This window comes from Fistularia commersonii, chromosome 24 (genome assembly GCF_037954325.1).
Source record: "Fistularia commersonii isolate RoL2024-O1a breed Wild chromosome 24, RoL_Fcom_v1.0, whole genome shotgun sequence".
Classification (NCBI taxonomy): Eukaryota; Metazoa; Chordata; class Actinopteri; order Syngnathiformes; family Fistulariidae; genus Fistularia; species Fistularia commersonii.
Window position 1 is genome coordinate 1,610,768 of NC_141307.1, and position 18,098 is coordinate 1,628,865.

Here is an 18,098-nt window from a genome sequence, read left to right on the forward strand (position 1 = left end):
TGGGACCTTCTGACCCTGAGGTTCTCAGCTCAGTTTTTGGAAAACGGAGAAAACTTTCGTGGTCGTCATGGATACAGACGGTGAACCCTACATATAATGGGATGTTGGACGTCTGGCAGGTGTCGCCGCCAGCGAGCCGCCATCTGCTCGCACAGGTGGAGGAGCGCATGGTCACCGATGACCTTTAACACACACACACACACACACACACACACACACGCAGATTTATCAGGTTGTTTGTGATGCTGTTCAGGCGCTAAGCTGGACTTATTCTGGTTTTCCTGTCCAGCCATAGAAGGAGAAGCCATTGAAGAGTTGCACTTCCTGTTTTGTCTCCCGCTGGACCGGAAACCGGAAGTGTGCTTTCCTTTTGAAAGCCTCCTCAGACTTCCTGCTGTCGCTGATCTGAGGAAAGCTTTGCCTCTGGCGCCCTCTGCTGGCCAAAGGCTGTTACTGCAGCTCCGGATCTCCACCTGCTGGAAAATTTTTAATTTTTATTTATTTTTCTATTGAATATAAACAGTATAAAAAATATAAATATGTGCAGATAAACATGGCAAGGTTGAATGGAATTATCAGGGATGAGGGAGCAAAGGATTTAAGGACATTTGTTCTGTATGTAATGAGAAGTTAACAGTGTAAAAGGTTTGTGAGAAATGTTTGACGCTAGACATAAAAGAAAGTAAAAGAAATTAATCAAATAAATAAAACAAAAAATAGATAAATTAATTTAAGATAAATAAATAAAACTTGCAAGGGGAATTTAACATATGTTTATCTTGGTGGTTCACAAGAAATCTCAGACATCAAACTGTTTTTGGTTTGTTTACATCCATTTTAAGGATTTTTTTAATATAATTCAAAATCGTTTATAAAGAACGTAAAACACTTTTGCATTCGGTTTTCGTGAGGTGGAAGCTCTTCTCATCCTGGAGGTCAAACCCAAAGCTCTTGGCTGTTGAAGTCTTCTAAGCAGGTAGAACGTTCCTCCAAATGTTCCTCCTATTGATAAAATGTTCTTACCAGAGAGATGATCCTCAAACACTTCGAGGTTCTTCTGATCACTTCAGGTTCTTCTATCCATAACGTTCCTCCAGCAGAACCTCGGTTGGTCCCCTGATGTTCCTTCGACCAGGTGAAGCTCTCATATTAGATAAAAATGTTCCTCGAACAGACAATCTTTCTCCTACGAGACCAGGTGTTCCTCCAGCAGATAAACGCTTGTTCTGATCAGAAGATCTGGTTCCACCTGCAGAACATCAAGACGTCCAGCCGGTTGAGCTTGGAGCGTTCTGGAGCGTCAGCACAGCTAGGCCCGGGTTCTGTTTCCATGGAAACGCATCAGCGTGGTAACCCGGACCCCCGAAGTTTGCGAGGAGACGCTAACATGCTAGCACGTGGCATGGCATGAGCTAGTTAGCGCGTCGCTAACCAGGGCCGCTGCTCTCAGCCAATCACGCGGCGGAAGGGGAGGCGGCGGAGGAAACCCCAGGGTGGCGGCGTGGCGGGGGAGCGTGCAGGTGGTTTCTTTAATTAATGCAGGCGGCGAATTAATCAGAGGGATCAGCAGCCGACACGTGTGTGTGTGTGTGTGTGTGTGTGTGTGTGTGTGTGTGAGTGTGTTTTATATGGAAATCTTCTCCAAAAAAACAAAAGCTCTAAATCAGGTGTCCCAAGGCGGCACTAGTCGCACTCCATTATCCTCTCCTTACCTGAACTCCACACACACACACACACACACACACACACACACACACACACACACACACATGCAAAACCCTTGGGGGACCGTCGCTCTTCCTCTGCTGTCACGCCTCGCATTCAGGGCAGGCAGCCAGGGGGTGAGAACACACACACACACACACACACACCCGAATAAAAAAGTGTGAACACACACACACACACACAAACACTGTAGACCCATGATATACCAGCTAACACACCTGCATACACACAAACACACACCGCTGTGATGCTAGTGTAACTCACACACTTTGCATATTCAGGCTCTATGCCTATGATATATTAAGTTGACACACACACACACACACACACAACACCCATAAGACTGGTATATTTGCTAAATACACACACACACACACACACACACACACACACACACACACACACACACACACACCCTGGAACCATCGACCCATAAGACTGCATACAGGCAAGTATGTATAAACACACACACGCAGACACACACAGTGGGTCTATCGACCATGATGCGCTCGTTAAACAGATACAGTGTTGCCCCCGCACACACACACACACACACACACACACACACACACACACACACCAGACTGTCAGATTGTTGCATTAAAACAGACATTTGCTCCCGCAGCTAAAAAACCACAGAAGTTAAGTGCAATTAGATGAGGCCGCTGTGTGTGTGTGTCTGTGTGTGTGTGTGTGTGTGTGTGTGTGTGTGTGTGTTTACGCATACCAATGAGATCCAAAGGCCTGCTCTGGAAGCCAACCATGAATAGTTGATGAGAAACAACAGCCGAGCCAAATATCCAGGTTGTGCTTTAAGGACGTCTGCTGGAATATTTGAGCTGCAGCAGAGAAACAAAAACACAGCGGGGATTATTTTTATCACACACACTCTGTGAATGTGTGTGTATATACATATACACACAGACACACACGCCCGCGCATATATATAAACTGCTCAAAAAAAATAAAAGAAACACTTAAACAACTCACTGTAACTCCAAGTTAATCAAACTTGTGTGAAATCAAAGAGTCGACTTGGGAAGCAACACACATTCATTTGAACTTGTTTTAAGGACGTGACATCAATGTTGGATCAGCCGGAGTGTGTTTTTACACTTTAATTTCATTTCTGTTGATCATTTTGGTGTCAGCACATTTGAAAAGACAAAGTATTTCATAAGAATATTTCATTTATTCACATCCAGCGTGTGTTATTTTAGTGTTCCCGTTATTTTTGTGAGCAGTGTGTACATACCCATACACACATGTAAATATATACATGATTATACACACATGTGCACACACACACACACACACATCACCTATGAATATGTACCCCCGACACACACACGTACCATATATAAATACATACCGACACACACACATATCCATACACACACACATTTTCACATAAATACTCCCCATATATATATATATATATATATATATATGAATGTATATGTATATGCATACACACACACACACACACGTTTGTTGAGACACCGTTTCCATGGAGATGCACCCAGTTTGTCCAGCAGGGGCGTCTTCACTCACAGCCAATCAGCTTCTGGAATCCAAACACTTTTGGGATTGTGTATTTTGAAAAAAAGCCAATGCTAATGCTAACAGCCGCTAGCCCTAATGTAAACATCACGGGTTTACATTAGCAGGAGTGCTGTGATTGGCCGATGGGCCAAGAGCGCTAATGTCGGTTTTCTGGAAATTTGGCGAAAGGATCACTCGTCTCTAGGGGGCGTTGTCATGGAAACCAACAATTAGCCCGGGAAGAAGTACTTTTATTGCGGTGAAAACACGCCACACTGAGAGGCTAATGGTGGCCGCAGACAGCTAACGCTAGCCACTAGCCCTGTCAAATGTTAGCCAGCCACACTCGTTATTCAAGCCAATTTTCTCCAGTTTACTTTATTTATTCCTTCCTTCCTTCCCTGCAGCCACTGGTCGAAAGCAGGACACTAATCCCCCAGATTATAATCCCTCCCAGGTAATGAGTTGTTCCCTGGCAGCTGCCGCCGCCGCCGCCGCCGCCGCTTTAATCCAACGAATGAAAACCCGCGCTGTTATTGTGTTTGCACCCATTTGGCGCCGGCCTACGATTGGTCCCCGCGGGCGCCAGATGAAAGGGTCGAAAGATGGGACCCTTTTTTTTTTCCCACTCCTTCAAAAAGGCGCCGCGTGTCGACTTAAATTAATCACCGCGCGCCGTAATCGCAGAATTAGCCGGAATAATGAGAACACGTAAAGCCATCGGCCTCCGGTGGCCCGCGGGACGACGGCGCACACAAAACCCCGAGCGCCGTTTCATTCAGGAAGAGGAAGCGGCTGATTACATTTGTAGCACGCCGCTGAGTGGCGGCCGCCTGGGAATTTAAACAATCGAATCACCAAATGACCGGAATCGTAAAGAACAAATGTCCCGTAGCGGAGCGGCGGCTAATGTGACGCTAATTCTGGACATTTCAGACGCACGCCTGCTGAATTAGCTCATTACCATCAGTCACATGGCGCTAGGTGACATCAAATCTGTGGCCTAGCAAAGGTCATTAGCTTAGCGACAAATTTGCAAGGACTAGCGTGGCGCAGGTAGCAGCAGCTCAGCACGTTAGCGCGGTCGCGATGTCAAAGACACGGCAACATTTCAAAGATTGTTAGCATAGCAACTGCTAATTGCTAATGTGAGTATGAACGCTCTGTTATGATAAAGGTCAGACCGTCCTTTGATGATAAATATTTAATTGAAGTGTATTTCATTTGTGTTAATTCCTTTTTAGTTCTAAGTTGGAAGATTATTGTGATCTTGAAATATTGAAATAAAATTACATTTATTATTTTTTGACACTCAAAAGTCCCGATTTGCAGATGCTGAGCGCAGAAGTTCAGGAGCAGAAGTCCCGTAAACCAGATAAAAGAAATATTTATGAAGATATTTTGCAAATATCTATTTTTTATTGTTTAATGACACAGTGATTTTTTTCCCGATTTATTTTTAATATTCAGGTCAAGGCTCCGCTACACGCTCTGAAAGCCCAAAACTCAAAATGGGTTCATAAATAAAATTTAATTTTCTCTGTAATACTTTGCGAATTTCAGAAGCAACACACTACACACTTATTTATACAAAGTGTAAAGGTAATAAAAAGCAATATATACAGCGGTACCTTTATTTTAGGCATTGTGTTCTGCATTCTGATTGGCTAAAAAGTCACTCCGCTTCTTCTCTCCCTGTGCGTCAATAACGTTGCAGTTTAATATGTACACGTACGTAAAACAGCTTGTTAAATTTACATGACGTACGTGCAAATTCTCTCGCGATTTCGAGTTTCTCTAAAACCCATAATGTTGACAAAACGCCCAAAAAGGCCCAAAAGGCAGCGGAAGATGCTATCTATGGCAGATAAAGTTAAACTTCTGGACATGCTAAGGGAAGGGAAAAGCTATGCGGCTGTAGGTCGGCATTACGGAATTCATTTCTTCTGTTTGTTCCATAAAGAAGGAATAAAAAAACATAAGGACGACGGCAGCGAGAAGTTTTAATAAGGATGCAAAAAGGGTTGCAACTGTCCGCAATTTTTTTTTCATAATTTTTAATTTTCTCCCGTTTAATCCAATGACTCGGGCCGCGGTGGGCGATGCTAATTATGATTGTTTGTTTGTTTAGAAGTTTATTAAGACAGTGTACAAATACATAAAGCACAGAGGCAGAGATGTTTGCACCAGATTGTAGCTTATAGCTAATTTCCATCTGTAGTCCTGTAGTCATCTGTAGATTAAAATTATTATTTGACACTACAGAAGTTATTTGTTGAAAAAAACGTTTCTAAAGTACAGTACTTTTATTTGTGAAACAAATGATTGTTCAAATGCTCTTTCTTTTCAATGTATAATAGAGTATTTAATTGTATAATAATTGTAAAAAAAAAAAAAAAAAAGGTTTCTACTTCACGGATTTTGCCGATCACGGGTTCTTTTTAGAACGTAAACCCCGCGAAAAACAAGGAGATACTGTACATTTGCTCCACCCAAACCAGCCTCTCGACGCTGTCGGACACCAGAAACTCACCCGGGTGTTCCGTCTTTCCCGGCGATCTTCTCGCAGGTCGAAGATCCCGGCGAATCCGCCATCTTCCGACACGGACGGCGACAACCTTGTTAACACGACGCCGAGTGTCTCGATCAAAAGAGCCCGGCCTGGAGGCGCCGCGACCCTGACATTTCACTTCCCTGCGCGGAGGGAGGTATCGACTAGCTTTTTTTTTTTTTTCTTCCTCGCGCACACACTCTCTCTCGGCGGGGGACATTAATCAAACGGATCCCCGGCGCCGGGGGAAGTCGGCGGGTTCTTTTCGCGGCGTTGAAAGAAAATTCGAACCTGACTTTGAACTCCTCAACCTGCCGTCTTAATTAACGGGACTGTAAAGCGGCGGGAGGCCGGGGGGGATGCTAACCTAGCGCGCCGCGGGGGCGTTTCTATTAGCGAAGACGAAAAAGCGTCTGGGCTTGCTCACCGGCCGGCGTTCTCGGTTCTAAATCCTTTCTCTTTTTTTTTCCTGCCTCGCGAACAAGCTGTCAAGATAAGCCCAGTGGGGCTCTTGTTCGCGCCGCCGCTGAAAAACCCGTATCTTTTCCAGGCCGGCGGTGTAGGTTGCTATGGTAACAGTGAGGGTATCTGCGACTACATACAGGTCGCCGTGGGGTTTCTCATCCCGAGCGCCAACCGGAGAGACCGGCTCAAAATAGCTCTGATAGTAAGCTAATCTAGCTTAGCCGCCGCGCCGCGTGTTTTTCGCGTGTCCCGTTCCGATTCGAGCATACAAGTCACCAACTCTTCATGTTGCTCGACACCAGGAGCAGGAAGCGACGGTTCTCGGACCGAAAGTCCGAAAACACTTGTTGAAATCTTCTCGTCTCGGCAGCCGGACTCGAGTTTCCTCCCTCAAGCGAAGCCTCTTGGCTTCTTCAAGTGAAGAAACGCGAGTCCAGTCGCCGAAACGAAAAGATTTCGCCAAGAATTCACCGTGACCCGGATGGCAACACCTCCGCAGACCGTACAAAAAAAACAATTGAAGGACTGAACACCCAAACGGGGCCGGATTTTCATTCATTCACTCTGTGGACGCGTTCGCTTCCCATCAACCTGGAGACCTTTGTGGGAACCTTGCGAAAGCATCAATATGTGGCGCCGCGTAATCAAACTCCCTCCCCGATGGGAGGCTCAGGAGAGGAGCAGCCGGCGAGACGGTGGGGATTATCAAGGGGCGCGGGTTTAATTTCCAAAGTGGCGGGAGCGTGGATCCAACTGGGGGGATTTAATGGTTCTTTAATTCCATTTCCCAGCAGGCTACGCAGTTTAACCCCACATCGGGAACATCGACTCCGAACAGACACCACACCTTCTGCTGCTGCTGCTGCTCGGTCATTTCATTCCTGCGCCGCTCAAACGGCTAAAACGGCTAATCTTAATCGAGTCCTTCATCTGTCTGGCACCTCTTAGATGGGGTTCCTGCACAGGACGCCCCGAAAACATCCAGAAGCAGCTCGGCCTTGACTCCTTGACTCGAAGAGTCCGAGATCACGCGTTCCTCCTAGCTCGCGGCTAGCCGATGTCCGATCTCTTTCGCAGGAACAGCAGCTCCTGCCACGTTTTCAAGAAACTGAACTATTCTGGGGTGATTTTGTTCTCCTGTATTTGACTCAAATGCAGCACATCTGAATATTTCCTGCAACGTCTTCCTGACAAACCAGAAGAAACACCAAAAGTCTTGCTTCCCGACGTCGTAGCAGGCGAGTCCAAGGTGTTGTCCCGTTGTTGCTAATCGGTCTCAGGTGGGTGCAATCATTCAATCGTCAGGCCCTGAATCCAAGCTACCGGTTCTCTTGAGCTACAACGGGAGAACACAAGTGACTCTGTTGGACTCTGACTGTGCCCGCCAGTACGACGATGCTACGATGACCTCTCAGACGTTGGACACCGAGAAGAGGCTCCAGAGCTTTGACAAGACGACCGAGAACCTCCAGACAATCGATGGCAGGCCGGTACTTTGGTCATACCATCGATGGATGGACCTGGAAGTCCAAGCGTCATCATCCGAGGGGAGCCGTGACTTCGCTCGGACTCAGGCTACCTCCCGGTTCCAGGAGGTCCTTGGCAGATTTGCCCAGTTTGGGGTTTTGACTCTGCAGGAGACTCGCTCATCACTCGCTCATCCCGAGGAACAAACAAACGGCAAAGACTCAGACGACAGTTTCAGTTCTTTATTAAAATCACTGTTAGATTTCTGTCCCGCTAGCAGCACGTCACAGTATTGTCGTCGTCCCCACCGGTTACAGATGTGGCAGAAGCGGAGCGGTGGCAGCATCTTACCACACTCAGGAGCGTGTGTGTGTGTGTGTGTGTGTGTGTGTGGAAAATGAACCCAACGCGAAGCAAACTGTTGGATCCGGACACAAACTTTGCAAGGGGGTGCTGGACTTTTGTGGCGTCCAAAAGAAAGCCTGGACTCGATGTGGCGCTCGGAGTTGGGTCGGCCCGAAAAAACGGGGTTCGGGGTCAGACGGGGTCACCGGGGACCCCGATTCAGTCCGAATAGAAAACCCGCTTGTACGTTAGCGTGGCACGGCTAGCTCCCGCTGCACGGCGGCCCGGACAGGGTTCGTACAAGACCTCGAGGAACTCCGAGAGCGGCCCGAGAAGCCGTGGACTCGGGTACGCCGACGACAAAAAGCCCGAACTTGAGTTTAAAAGTGCCCGAGAGCGGCGACTCCATCGGGGGAGCGTGGAGGCGGGCGTGAAAACGACGACCGCTTTTGGTTTCTGTTCCTTTTCATTCGTAGAGACACTTAAAAAAAAGGGTGTCCTTTGGGAACTACGTAGCCCCGCCCCCTTAACATGTGTGTGTGTATATATATATATATATATAATATTATTTAGTGTAAAAGTAAGACAAGTTTGTCGTGGATTTCGTTCCCTATTTTGTGTGTGAGCGCAGCAGCCGGGCAAACAGCGCAGGATGTGTTTGTATAAATGTACATAACCGTGTTAGCGGTGGTTAGCGCCACGCGGGCGGCTCCTTTTCTACAGCTACGAAGTGACGCTAAAACCCAACCTCCGCGAGACGCGCCGCTTTAATTAGTCGATCGCTGTTCGAAAACAAATAAGGTAAATCAAGGCCCCTCAAGGTGGACACACACACACACACGGCGCCGTTGCTACAGTGACTCGGTCATAAGACACTCGCGCACCCCTCCACGTCGCCACGCCGTCGAAACCCGGGCTTTTCGCTCATTGTTTTTTTTTTGTTTTTTTCTTTGCTAGCTACATCGAGATAGCCGATGGAGGCGGATGGGCGGTCGTCGGTGAGCAAAAACACAGTTACGTACTGGTCTCTGGTTTCGCTGGGGGGGTCGGAGGGGGCGAGGAGCCGGGCGGCGGCGGGGAAGGGAAGGGTGGCGGGGCGGATCCAGACGAGGAAAGACGGACAGACAAAGTAAAGACGTAGTCGTCGACGTAAATGTAGTAGACAAACTTATAGAACATAGATTGTAGCATCTTCAAATATACTATCATATATATATATATATTTAGAATTCTCTTTTTTTGGATGAAATAAATATATCCTTCTGCTTTTTATTCTTTTTTTTTTTCCCTTGAAAAGACACGCCGTAAGGAAGGAGCGTCTCGTATCCCGACGCTAGCCGGCCCCGCTACGAGGGGTTAGCTGGGCGCTAACGTCCCGCCGCCGGAGCGACGGGACGTTAGCGTACGTTCCTCCGGAAAACGACGACAAACACCCGAGCTTTCGTTTCGGACCGCCGGCTCGTGGGGGGGGGGGGGGGGGGGGAGAAAAGCGAGCGAACCGGCGGAGAAGCTAGGTGTTCGCTAACGCGACGCGGCTAACTGAGAGGACAAAAATCGGAAAGAGAAAAACGTCCCGCGGTATTTTCCGTTGGCCGGACGCCGGTATTTTCTGGACGCCGCTTCCCGTCGGCGGCTCACGGTTTGAATCGGATCTCCGGTCCGAGCGTCCCGGGGGTTTTTCGGCCGCCGAAAACGAAACGCCGGCGACGGACTTGTCGTCTTTTGAACGCGTGAAATAGCGACCGTCTTGGTAACGCACTTGGAATGAGAAACGATATCCCCCGATATTAAGATGCTAAACAACTCCTTTTTTTTTTCCTAACACTACCCACTGGCACAAATATATATACATATATATTTGTAATATATATAGTTTTTTTTTTCCCATAAAGAAAGGTAGATAAACTCGACACGATTGTATGTTAAAAAACCAACGCTGCCTCTTTGTTTTTTTTTGTTTTTTTTCTTCTTCTTTTCTTTTTTTCTTTTAAAGTAGATCATGGCTCAGATGCAGTTCCAGGCAAACGACATGAGGTGGCCGGACCGTGATGGAAAAGATGGCGCGGTGAGCGACGCCGGCGGCTCTCGCTTCTCCGTCAAAACGCCGCCGGCGTCCGACGTCGTGACGCTAAATGGCTAAAGTCGAAGGCTCCGACGAGCTCGCAAACTAGCCGGGTGCTTTGAGTGTAAGTGCTGGTGTCCGCTCGCGTCGTGGGTTTTTAAAAAGCGATAGCTCTTAGCTACTCATTTACAAGGTGAGAGTACTTTAGAAAAGAAAAATCACACAGGAGGCGCTACCGCGTCTCCCGTACGTCCGGATTTCTCAACCAGCTAGCTTAGCATCCATCGTAGGCACAGTCGCTTTGACATCGAAACGGCAACTCCGACCGCCCTCACAGTTCGATCCCGGTCGGGGGACGCTCGTACTCCACGCGAAACATTATGGCAGGAGCAGTTAGCATAAGGCTATATGTATACGGTATATTTCCCTGCGACCGCCCGTCACCTTATCTGACCGAACCGCGTAGCGCCGCCAGGCTAGCCGGGCGCCGAATCTCCCGCGCAAACCCCGGGTCGACCCGTTGGTCGCGCGGTATTGCCTCCGGGGGCGGAGTTAGCTCCGGAGTTAGCTTACGCGAACGCTACCATTTCCATTTTGCGTTTCTCTACATTCGGTGGATCGCGAGGAGGGATGCGGGCGTCTGCCGCCGTCGTTAGGTAGTTTGTCGGAGAATGTTTTCATGTGCACTCAAGCCGGAGTAGTATGGCACAGTGTTTACATCGTATTAAGACTTAATAACATGTCTCGATAATATATAGAACACCATCAATAACAACGACAACAACAACAACAACACAGGAGCAAAGTAAAGGTCTCAAAGGGGGAACGAAATGTCGGGACACGAAGGCGCGGCGGGCGGCGTATTGCTCGAGAAAACAGACGGGAGCGGCGGACGTGTCCGTGCGTTTGTAATCGTGGGGTTTGGCGGCGGCGGCGGCGGCGGCGGCTAACGGATCGGTGTCGGGGCTCGGCGTGAGTTTGGCGCTCGGCTTTTAGCGTCGAGCCGGTAGAAGATCAGTCACGGTCGACTTACCCTGTTGTTCAAGAATACAAGAAACCCGGAAAATGGAAACGAAAGCACGGACGCACGATAATCACATCGAAGGGAGGAGCCGAGAGGAGAGCGTGGACGGGGACGGGGAAGGTTACGCGACGAAAGGCGCCTCCGTCGGGCGCCGCAGTCCTGCGAGGGTGTAAACAGTTTGTCGCGAAGAATGGCGGAAAGGGGGGCGGGGAACTAAAAACACCGTTCTGTAGTTAAAGGCATACAGTACTGAGAAGGTCCTGAGCCCTCGGGCGGCGCGGAGAACGCAAGCGCCGCTCCGACGTCCGGCCCTTTAGCGAAGGCGTCGCCAAACTCCGATCGGCGGTTTGTCGTTTCTCGTTTGTGCGGAACTCGATGAAAAAGGACTCGGAGTTTTCTGTGCGGAGCGTCACACCTCGCTCTCCACGCTGGAGAACTGGGCCGAGCCCCGACGCGAGCAGAGGGTCTTGGCTTTCAGGGGCAAGTGGGGCGACTGGGGGAACCTCTGCGGCGCCGAGCGCAAGCGGTGGTACTGCAGTTTGGCGCTCGCCGAAGCCATGGAGGAGGGCTGGGGAGCGCCCGGCGTGGACGAAACCGCCGACGGGGACGAGACGGACGAGGAGGAGGTCGGGGGGTGGATGGGATGGACGGCGGAAGGGGGAGCCGGGAGGGCCGGGAGCGGCGCCGGGAGATTTTGGACCGGGTTTGAAGGCGGGGACGGCAGCCTGGCTCGATCTCGCTCCCTCTCCGACCTCTGCTGCCGCTGCTGGACGCTGAGGTTGGACTGGCTGCCGGACTTGGACGGGTTCCCCGAGCGATCCGGTTTGGAGGACGAGGAGGAGTCGTGTTTGGGCTTCGGGGCGCCGCCGAAACCCCGGCAGTGGTGGTAAAGCTCCTCCTGGCTCCGCGAGGTGACGCCGGCCCATTTGGAGGAATGGGCGTGCGGGTGGCGCCGCGGGGACTGGCAGGAAGAGCAGGCGGCGTGGCTCCGCCCCTTGTCCTTCGACTTGCGCTTGCCCTTCCTCTCGTCCTGAATGTGAAGTTTGTCTACCGACCAGTAGCGACGGGGGGGAGGCGGCGTCAGAGGCGGCGCCGGCCAGTGCGACCCGGATCCCCATCCCCGTTCGGCGCCGTCCGCCCCCCATCCGCACTCCCCGGCGCCGCCGCCCCACCGCTCGCCCCTTTCCAGGAACAGGTCGTCTCGGCTGTTGATGCTGCCGGCTTTATCCCTGGAGGGGTAGGTGCTGAAAAACCAGCCTCCGCCTCCGATCCCGCCCACCGCCCGACCTTCGTGGTCGTCCCAGTACCGCTCGAACTTTCCGAACTCCCCCGACGAGCCGTCGTCGTCGGAGTAGATCCCCACCACCTTGTCGCGTTCCCTCTCCTCGTCGTCGGACGTCGTCCCGCCTCGGCGTTTCCCGCGCTCGCCTTTCCTCCTCTCCGGCTCGGACTCCTCGTCGTCGTCCGACTCCCACTCGTGGAAGGACAAGCCCTCCTTGGAGTGCATCTCGCCCCGGCCGTTCCTCCCCAGCAGGGGTTTCCTCTCGCCTTCCACTCCGGCGGCGTCCCGGTCCGAGCTTTTGCTCTTCCTCCTCTTGGAGGACACCGGCAGGAGCGGCAGGAAGGCGGAAGGGATGGCGTCGCAAGCCGGGTTGCCGCCCCAGAACTTGACGGAAGTGGAGGGCTTGTTCCCGGAGCCGTGGTACTGCTTGCTGTTCCTCCGCCGGTGGTGTCTCTCCTTCCCCCGGCTGTCGTTCCCGTCGTCCCTGTCTTTGTCTTCCCTCTCTTTCCTGTCGTCGTCGCCCGGTATGTTCCAGCCGTAACTCCGGATGGAGCTCTCGCTCTTCTTCCGGAAGGACTCGCGCCTCAAGGCCGGGTAGGACGGGTACTCGGGCATACCGGATTTACCCTCGTCCCGTTTGTCGCCTTCGCCTCCCTCCTGCTCCGACCTCTTCCGCTCCCTCTTCCTCATCTTGTCGTCTTTTTTCCTCTTCTTCTTCGCCTTGCGCCGCTTCCGTTCCCGCTCCCTCTCCTCCTTCTTCTTCTTCTTGCGCCCCTTCTTCCGGCGCTTCTTCTCGTGATCCCTTTCCTTGCGATGCCGTTTCTCCTCCCTTCCCGTCCCGCCGTCGCCTTGACCCGTCGCTCCCCTCCCGCGGTCCCGGTCGCCCCACGACGCCCACCACTCCTGCAGCTGCGCCAGCTGGCTACCCGTCCTCTCGCGGCCGTAGTCCCTCTGCGGGCGCGGCTTCCTGGGCGGGACGGGCGGCGGCGGCGGGCTGCACGGCAGCGATCGCGACGACATGCGGCGGGAGCGGATCTTCCGCCGCGAGCCCAGCAGGAGGCTGGACTCCTCCGTCAGCTGGTCGGAGTCGTAGTCGTCGTCCGCCGTGAAATCGCGATCCCCGGCTCGGTACCGGAAGCTCAGCGAGGAGTTGTAGGAGCTTTCGCTGGAGCAGGAGGACGGCGAGTTGGAGCGGGAGAGGGACGGCGAGGACGAAGACGAGGAGGAGGACGAGGTGGACGAGGAGGAGGAGGACGAAGCGCTGGAGCAGGTGGAGTAGAAGCGGCAAGGGGAGGACGGCGTGGTGGGAGTGTGCGTCGGCGAGGAGAGCGGGACGGGCAGGGGAGGCGGCGGCGGAAGTCGCCGGCCTCTTCTTCCGGCGCCGTCCCCGACGCCGTACCTGCCGCCTCCTCGCCGCCCGAGCGGGAGTATGTTTTCATAGAGGGGCCCCCCGGAGCCCTTCCTCCTGGCTTGGGCGAGGCTTCCTCTCCGCCAGAAGGGAGGCCTCCTGGGAGAAGACGGGAGCGGCGGGGGAGGTTTGGGGATCAGGTGAGGCGCCGGCGGCGGGCCCTTCGAGGGAGGCCTCGGCATCCCGGGGACTTTGGGGCCCCTGGGGTTCGCTTTGGGAGTCTGCTGGGCTCCTCCCGTCTGCGGGTCCGAGTTCGCCACCAGCCCCTCGGGGTCGATGGGTCCGTAGTAGCGCTTGTACTCGTCCAGGCTGCCGTCCGCTCCCCCGGCGATGCCTCCTTGCATTTTCCAGTGCTGCCCCAGGTTCTGCTGGTACTGCTGCTGCGCCTGCAGCTCGCTGATGCCTCCCGCTATCCCGCCGATACCGACCCCCGCGCCGCCGCCGCCGCCGCCGCCGGTGCTCAGAACTTTCTCCGGCTTCGGCCGGTTCCAGCGGTCCACCACCGCGAGCCTGCGGTCGTGGCGGGGCAAGAAGGTGGAGCAGGGCATGGGGCCTTCTAGCAAGGGGCTGTTGGACGGCCCCAGGGCCATGGCCGAGTGCCCGGTGGCGGGCGGAGAGCCGGGCAGCATGGCGGTGTAGCTCTGCCCCTGCGGTTGCTTCTGGTGGTGCTTCTGCTGCTGTTGAGTGACCATGGCGATGGCGGTGGTGTTGTTGACGGTGGCCGTCACCAGATGCTGCTGGGCCGCCGTCGGCATGGTGGTGACGGCGTGGTACTGCGGGAGGGAGTTCTTGCCGCCCGCCGGCGCCGTCTCATCCTCGAACTGGCAGCAGCTGTACATCCCCTGCGTTCGAACACAACACAGGGGAGGTTAGAGAGCGACCGCGGCATGCCGGAGACGCCGAAGCGGGAGGGAGGCGGACATTTTCATTTCCTTTACGAAAAAAAAGGGGACGACCTCGCGAGAGAATCTTGACCTCGGAGTCGTTTCTCTATTTCCCAGAGTCGGTTTTCGAAGAGCTGCATTTTCAGGACTTAACTGGACCGAGCTCTTTTTCGGTTTCCCTCGGGGATGTGACCCGGAGAACCTCAACCCCATTAAGCACTTCACTTTATATTCTTACTGGTACCCACTACTTCTGCGGTAGTTGCTCTAAGAGTGAAGTCGACGGGTCCGCCGGCCACCGATTGCCCGGAGAAGGTGGTCACTGACCGCGACGTCTGCCATTTACATGCTACATCTTGGCATGTAGCCTCCTCTGGCTCGTTTCATGTCCAGACCGAGGAGCAGGTCCACTAAGGTCCACTAAGGTCAACTAATGTCCACTTAGGTCCGCTAAGGTCCACTAAGGTCCGCTAAGGTCCACTAAGGTCTGCTAAGGTCCACTAAGGTCCACTAAGGTCCACTAAGGTCCGCTAAGGTCCACTAAGGTCCGCTAAGGTCCACTAAGGTCTGCTAAGGTCCACTAAGGTCCACTAAGGTCCACTAAGGTCCACTAAGGTCCGCTAATGTCCGCTAAGGTCTGCTAAGGTCCGCTAAGGTCCACTGTTTAGAAAACCAATGTCACCATTGTGTGACGACCGTGTTTGCCTTTGTTTGACCACAGGACGTCCAATCGGAGGACCGGACGCCCATCAGCTCAACGCCGTCCTTCTCACAAAGAAGATAATCTGCCTCAGGAGGCTGTGGAGGAAAGAAAATCGATGGCATCTCGGCGGTTTCGCCTCCATCGCCGACGTCGCCGCCCGACACGTCCGACATCTTGTAATGACGGGCGGCGCCCGCCGTCCGCCGTTAACGAGTTTTCCCGGCGGGTCAATTTTTTTTCTCCGCCGCCGTCAGAAACAAACCACCGGCGTTCGGCTGAAAGGATTTTTTTTCCCGATAGCGGCGGGAGCGACAATCGAAGGGGGAGCAGGAAACAACGGGAGAGCGACAGGTGGGGAAAGCTATTTTGTCGTACAACAAATAAGCCAATGATTGTTTGTCTCTGTTTTTTTCTCAGACGAGAAGAAGACTAAAAAGAAGAAGAAGGAGGAGCAGATGGTGTTTGGGCCAAATTAATTTGGATTAAAATGCCGTAGAAAACGACTAGCTTTGGCTAAAGCTAAAGCTTCTCCAGGATGGAGGGGTTTGCTGGAGACGACGCTGCTTTTATTGATCTTTATACAAGAAGGAGGCTCTTGTTGTATAAAAACACGGTCAGAAGGTTGCCTGGTCAGGATCTTCTTCTCTAAATCCATCGCTAGAACCTTGAGGTCCTGATGGAAGCTGGCATGTTCTCGCTGTGAGGTTCTTCCTTCCTTTTATAAACGTACCGTGAAAGTGTTTACACGCTGTAACTTCTTATTTATTTGCCTTCTAAAAGCTGAGCTTCGGCACTAAATCACCGCTGACGTTTACGAGGTCCCGTCTTTGTATCCTCTGTCTCCTTGTTGGACCACGTAAATAAAGCAATGGCTGTCGTCATGGCAACGGCAGCGTCGCCACGGCGCCTTTGACAGGACGGGAGGACCTGTCAATCAAACTCAGCAACTCTGAAATAATGGGAGGTGAGACGTGAAAGGGTTAAGACAGACTCTGTGTGTGTGTGTGTGTGTGTGTGTGTGTGTGTGTGTGGAGTCGTGACTCGGCAGATTCTGGAAACAAGGGGTTTGGATAAAAATATAGCAAAAAAATAGAGAAATGAAAAGAATATCAAATAAAAGAACGGTTTGTTATTCATTCATTAAATGAAGTGAAGATTCATTTATTCATGTTAATAATGTTTGTTCATTCATTCATTCATTCACTTATTTGTTTCTGTTCAATCATTTATTCATGTTGATTATATTTATTCATTCACTCAATCATTCATTCACTTGTTTGCTTTTTCGATCATTCATTCATTATTCACTAATTCATTTATTTGTATGTTTGTTCACCCATTTATTCATTCATGTCAATTATGTTGTTTAATTAATTCCTTCAATAATAATATTAATAATTAATAATATTCAATCATGTTAATAATAGTAATTCATTCATTAATGAACTACTATTATTTAGGAATTAAGAAATTCTTTAATTCCATTTATTGAAGGAATAGAAGGAATTAAGGAATCATTAATGAATTCACTCATCATTCATTCATTCATTCATGTCAATTATGTTGTTTAATTAATACATTCACTAATAAACTCTTTCATTCGTTTGTTTTCTGCGATCATTCATCAATTCATGTTAAATATTTCACTCACTTTTTCCATTCATTCATGTCTATTATGGTGATTCATTCACTTATTTGTATGTTGTTCAATCATCCAATCATGTTACTATTAGTAATTCACTCATTCATTCACTGATTTAGTCAATTGTTTTCTTCAACCATTCAATCTATCATTCATGAATTCACTCATCATTCATTTGTTCAGTCGTTCATTCATTAATTCATTCATTTTAACGATTATTCATTTTTTGTTTGCCCATTCATTCCCCCTCTCCTTTGACTGACAGGAGAGAAGCCCCGCCCCTTTTCCCCAGGCATTAAGCCCCGCCCCCTCCCTCCCTCCCGTGCCTTAAGCCCCGCCCCCTGCGTCTCACCCTGCTGAGCGCCAGCAGGAAGTCCATCCCTCCCGAGCGCTTGACGCAGTGACGCAGCTTCCAGTAGACCAGGTGCTCCCAGGCGAACACCAGCAGGCTGAGGCCCATGGCCACCAGCAGCATGTAGAAGACGCCCGCCATGTTGTCGATGTCCAGCTTGCTGCTCATCACCTGGGGGTCAAAGGTCACGGGGTCAGCCGGGGGGTCGGGGCCGCCGCCGCGTTCATGAGAGGGATTTTGATGAACGAGCGATGCAATTTGTTTGTGCTGTGATGGAAGGGGTCAGCTGTCAGACGAGTGTGTGTGTGTGTGTGTGTGTGTGTGTGTGTGTATTACTGTATCGGTGTATCAGTGTGTGTGTATAAATGTGAGTGTGAGTACATTTGTGTGCATGTTTGTGTAACAGTGTAAGCGTGTGCTTGTAAGTGTGTGTATGTTTTTGTGTGTGTGTGTGTGTATCTGAGTGTGCATGCATCAGTATATAAGGGCATCAGTGTGTGTGTGTGTGTGTGTGTGTGTGTTTCTATGTATCAGTGTGTGTGTGTATGTATGTATCAATGTTTATGTCATTCGGTGTGTGTGCAGGTTCACACCTCGATGTGTGTGTTTCAATCTGTACATGAATCAGTATATAGGTATATCT

The 18,098-nt window shown here is 51.2% G+C and overlaps 1 protein-coding gene across 1 annotated transcript in view; it reads right to left on the reverse strand.

Moving 5' to 3' along the window:
* Window positions 1–9,364: 9,364 nt before the first annotated feature.
* grin2da (glutamate receptor, ionotropic, N-methyl D-aspartate 2D, a) overlaps window positions 9,365–18,098 on the reverse strand; it is a 65,827-nt gene continuing 57,093 nt past the window's right edge. Inside the window, exons 18-19 of the mRNA XM_086171456.1 lie at window positions 17,456–17,626; window positions 9,365–14,716 (exon numbers count right to left, since the gene is read on the reverse strand). Coding sequence (XP_086027582.1) covers window positions 11,594–14,716; window positions 17,456–17,626 — 3,294 coding nt within the window. The 3' untranslated portion in view covers window positions 9,365–11,593. The remainder of the gene's footprint in view (window positions 14,717–17,455; window positions 17,627–18,098) is intronic.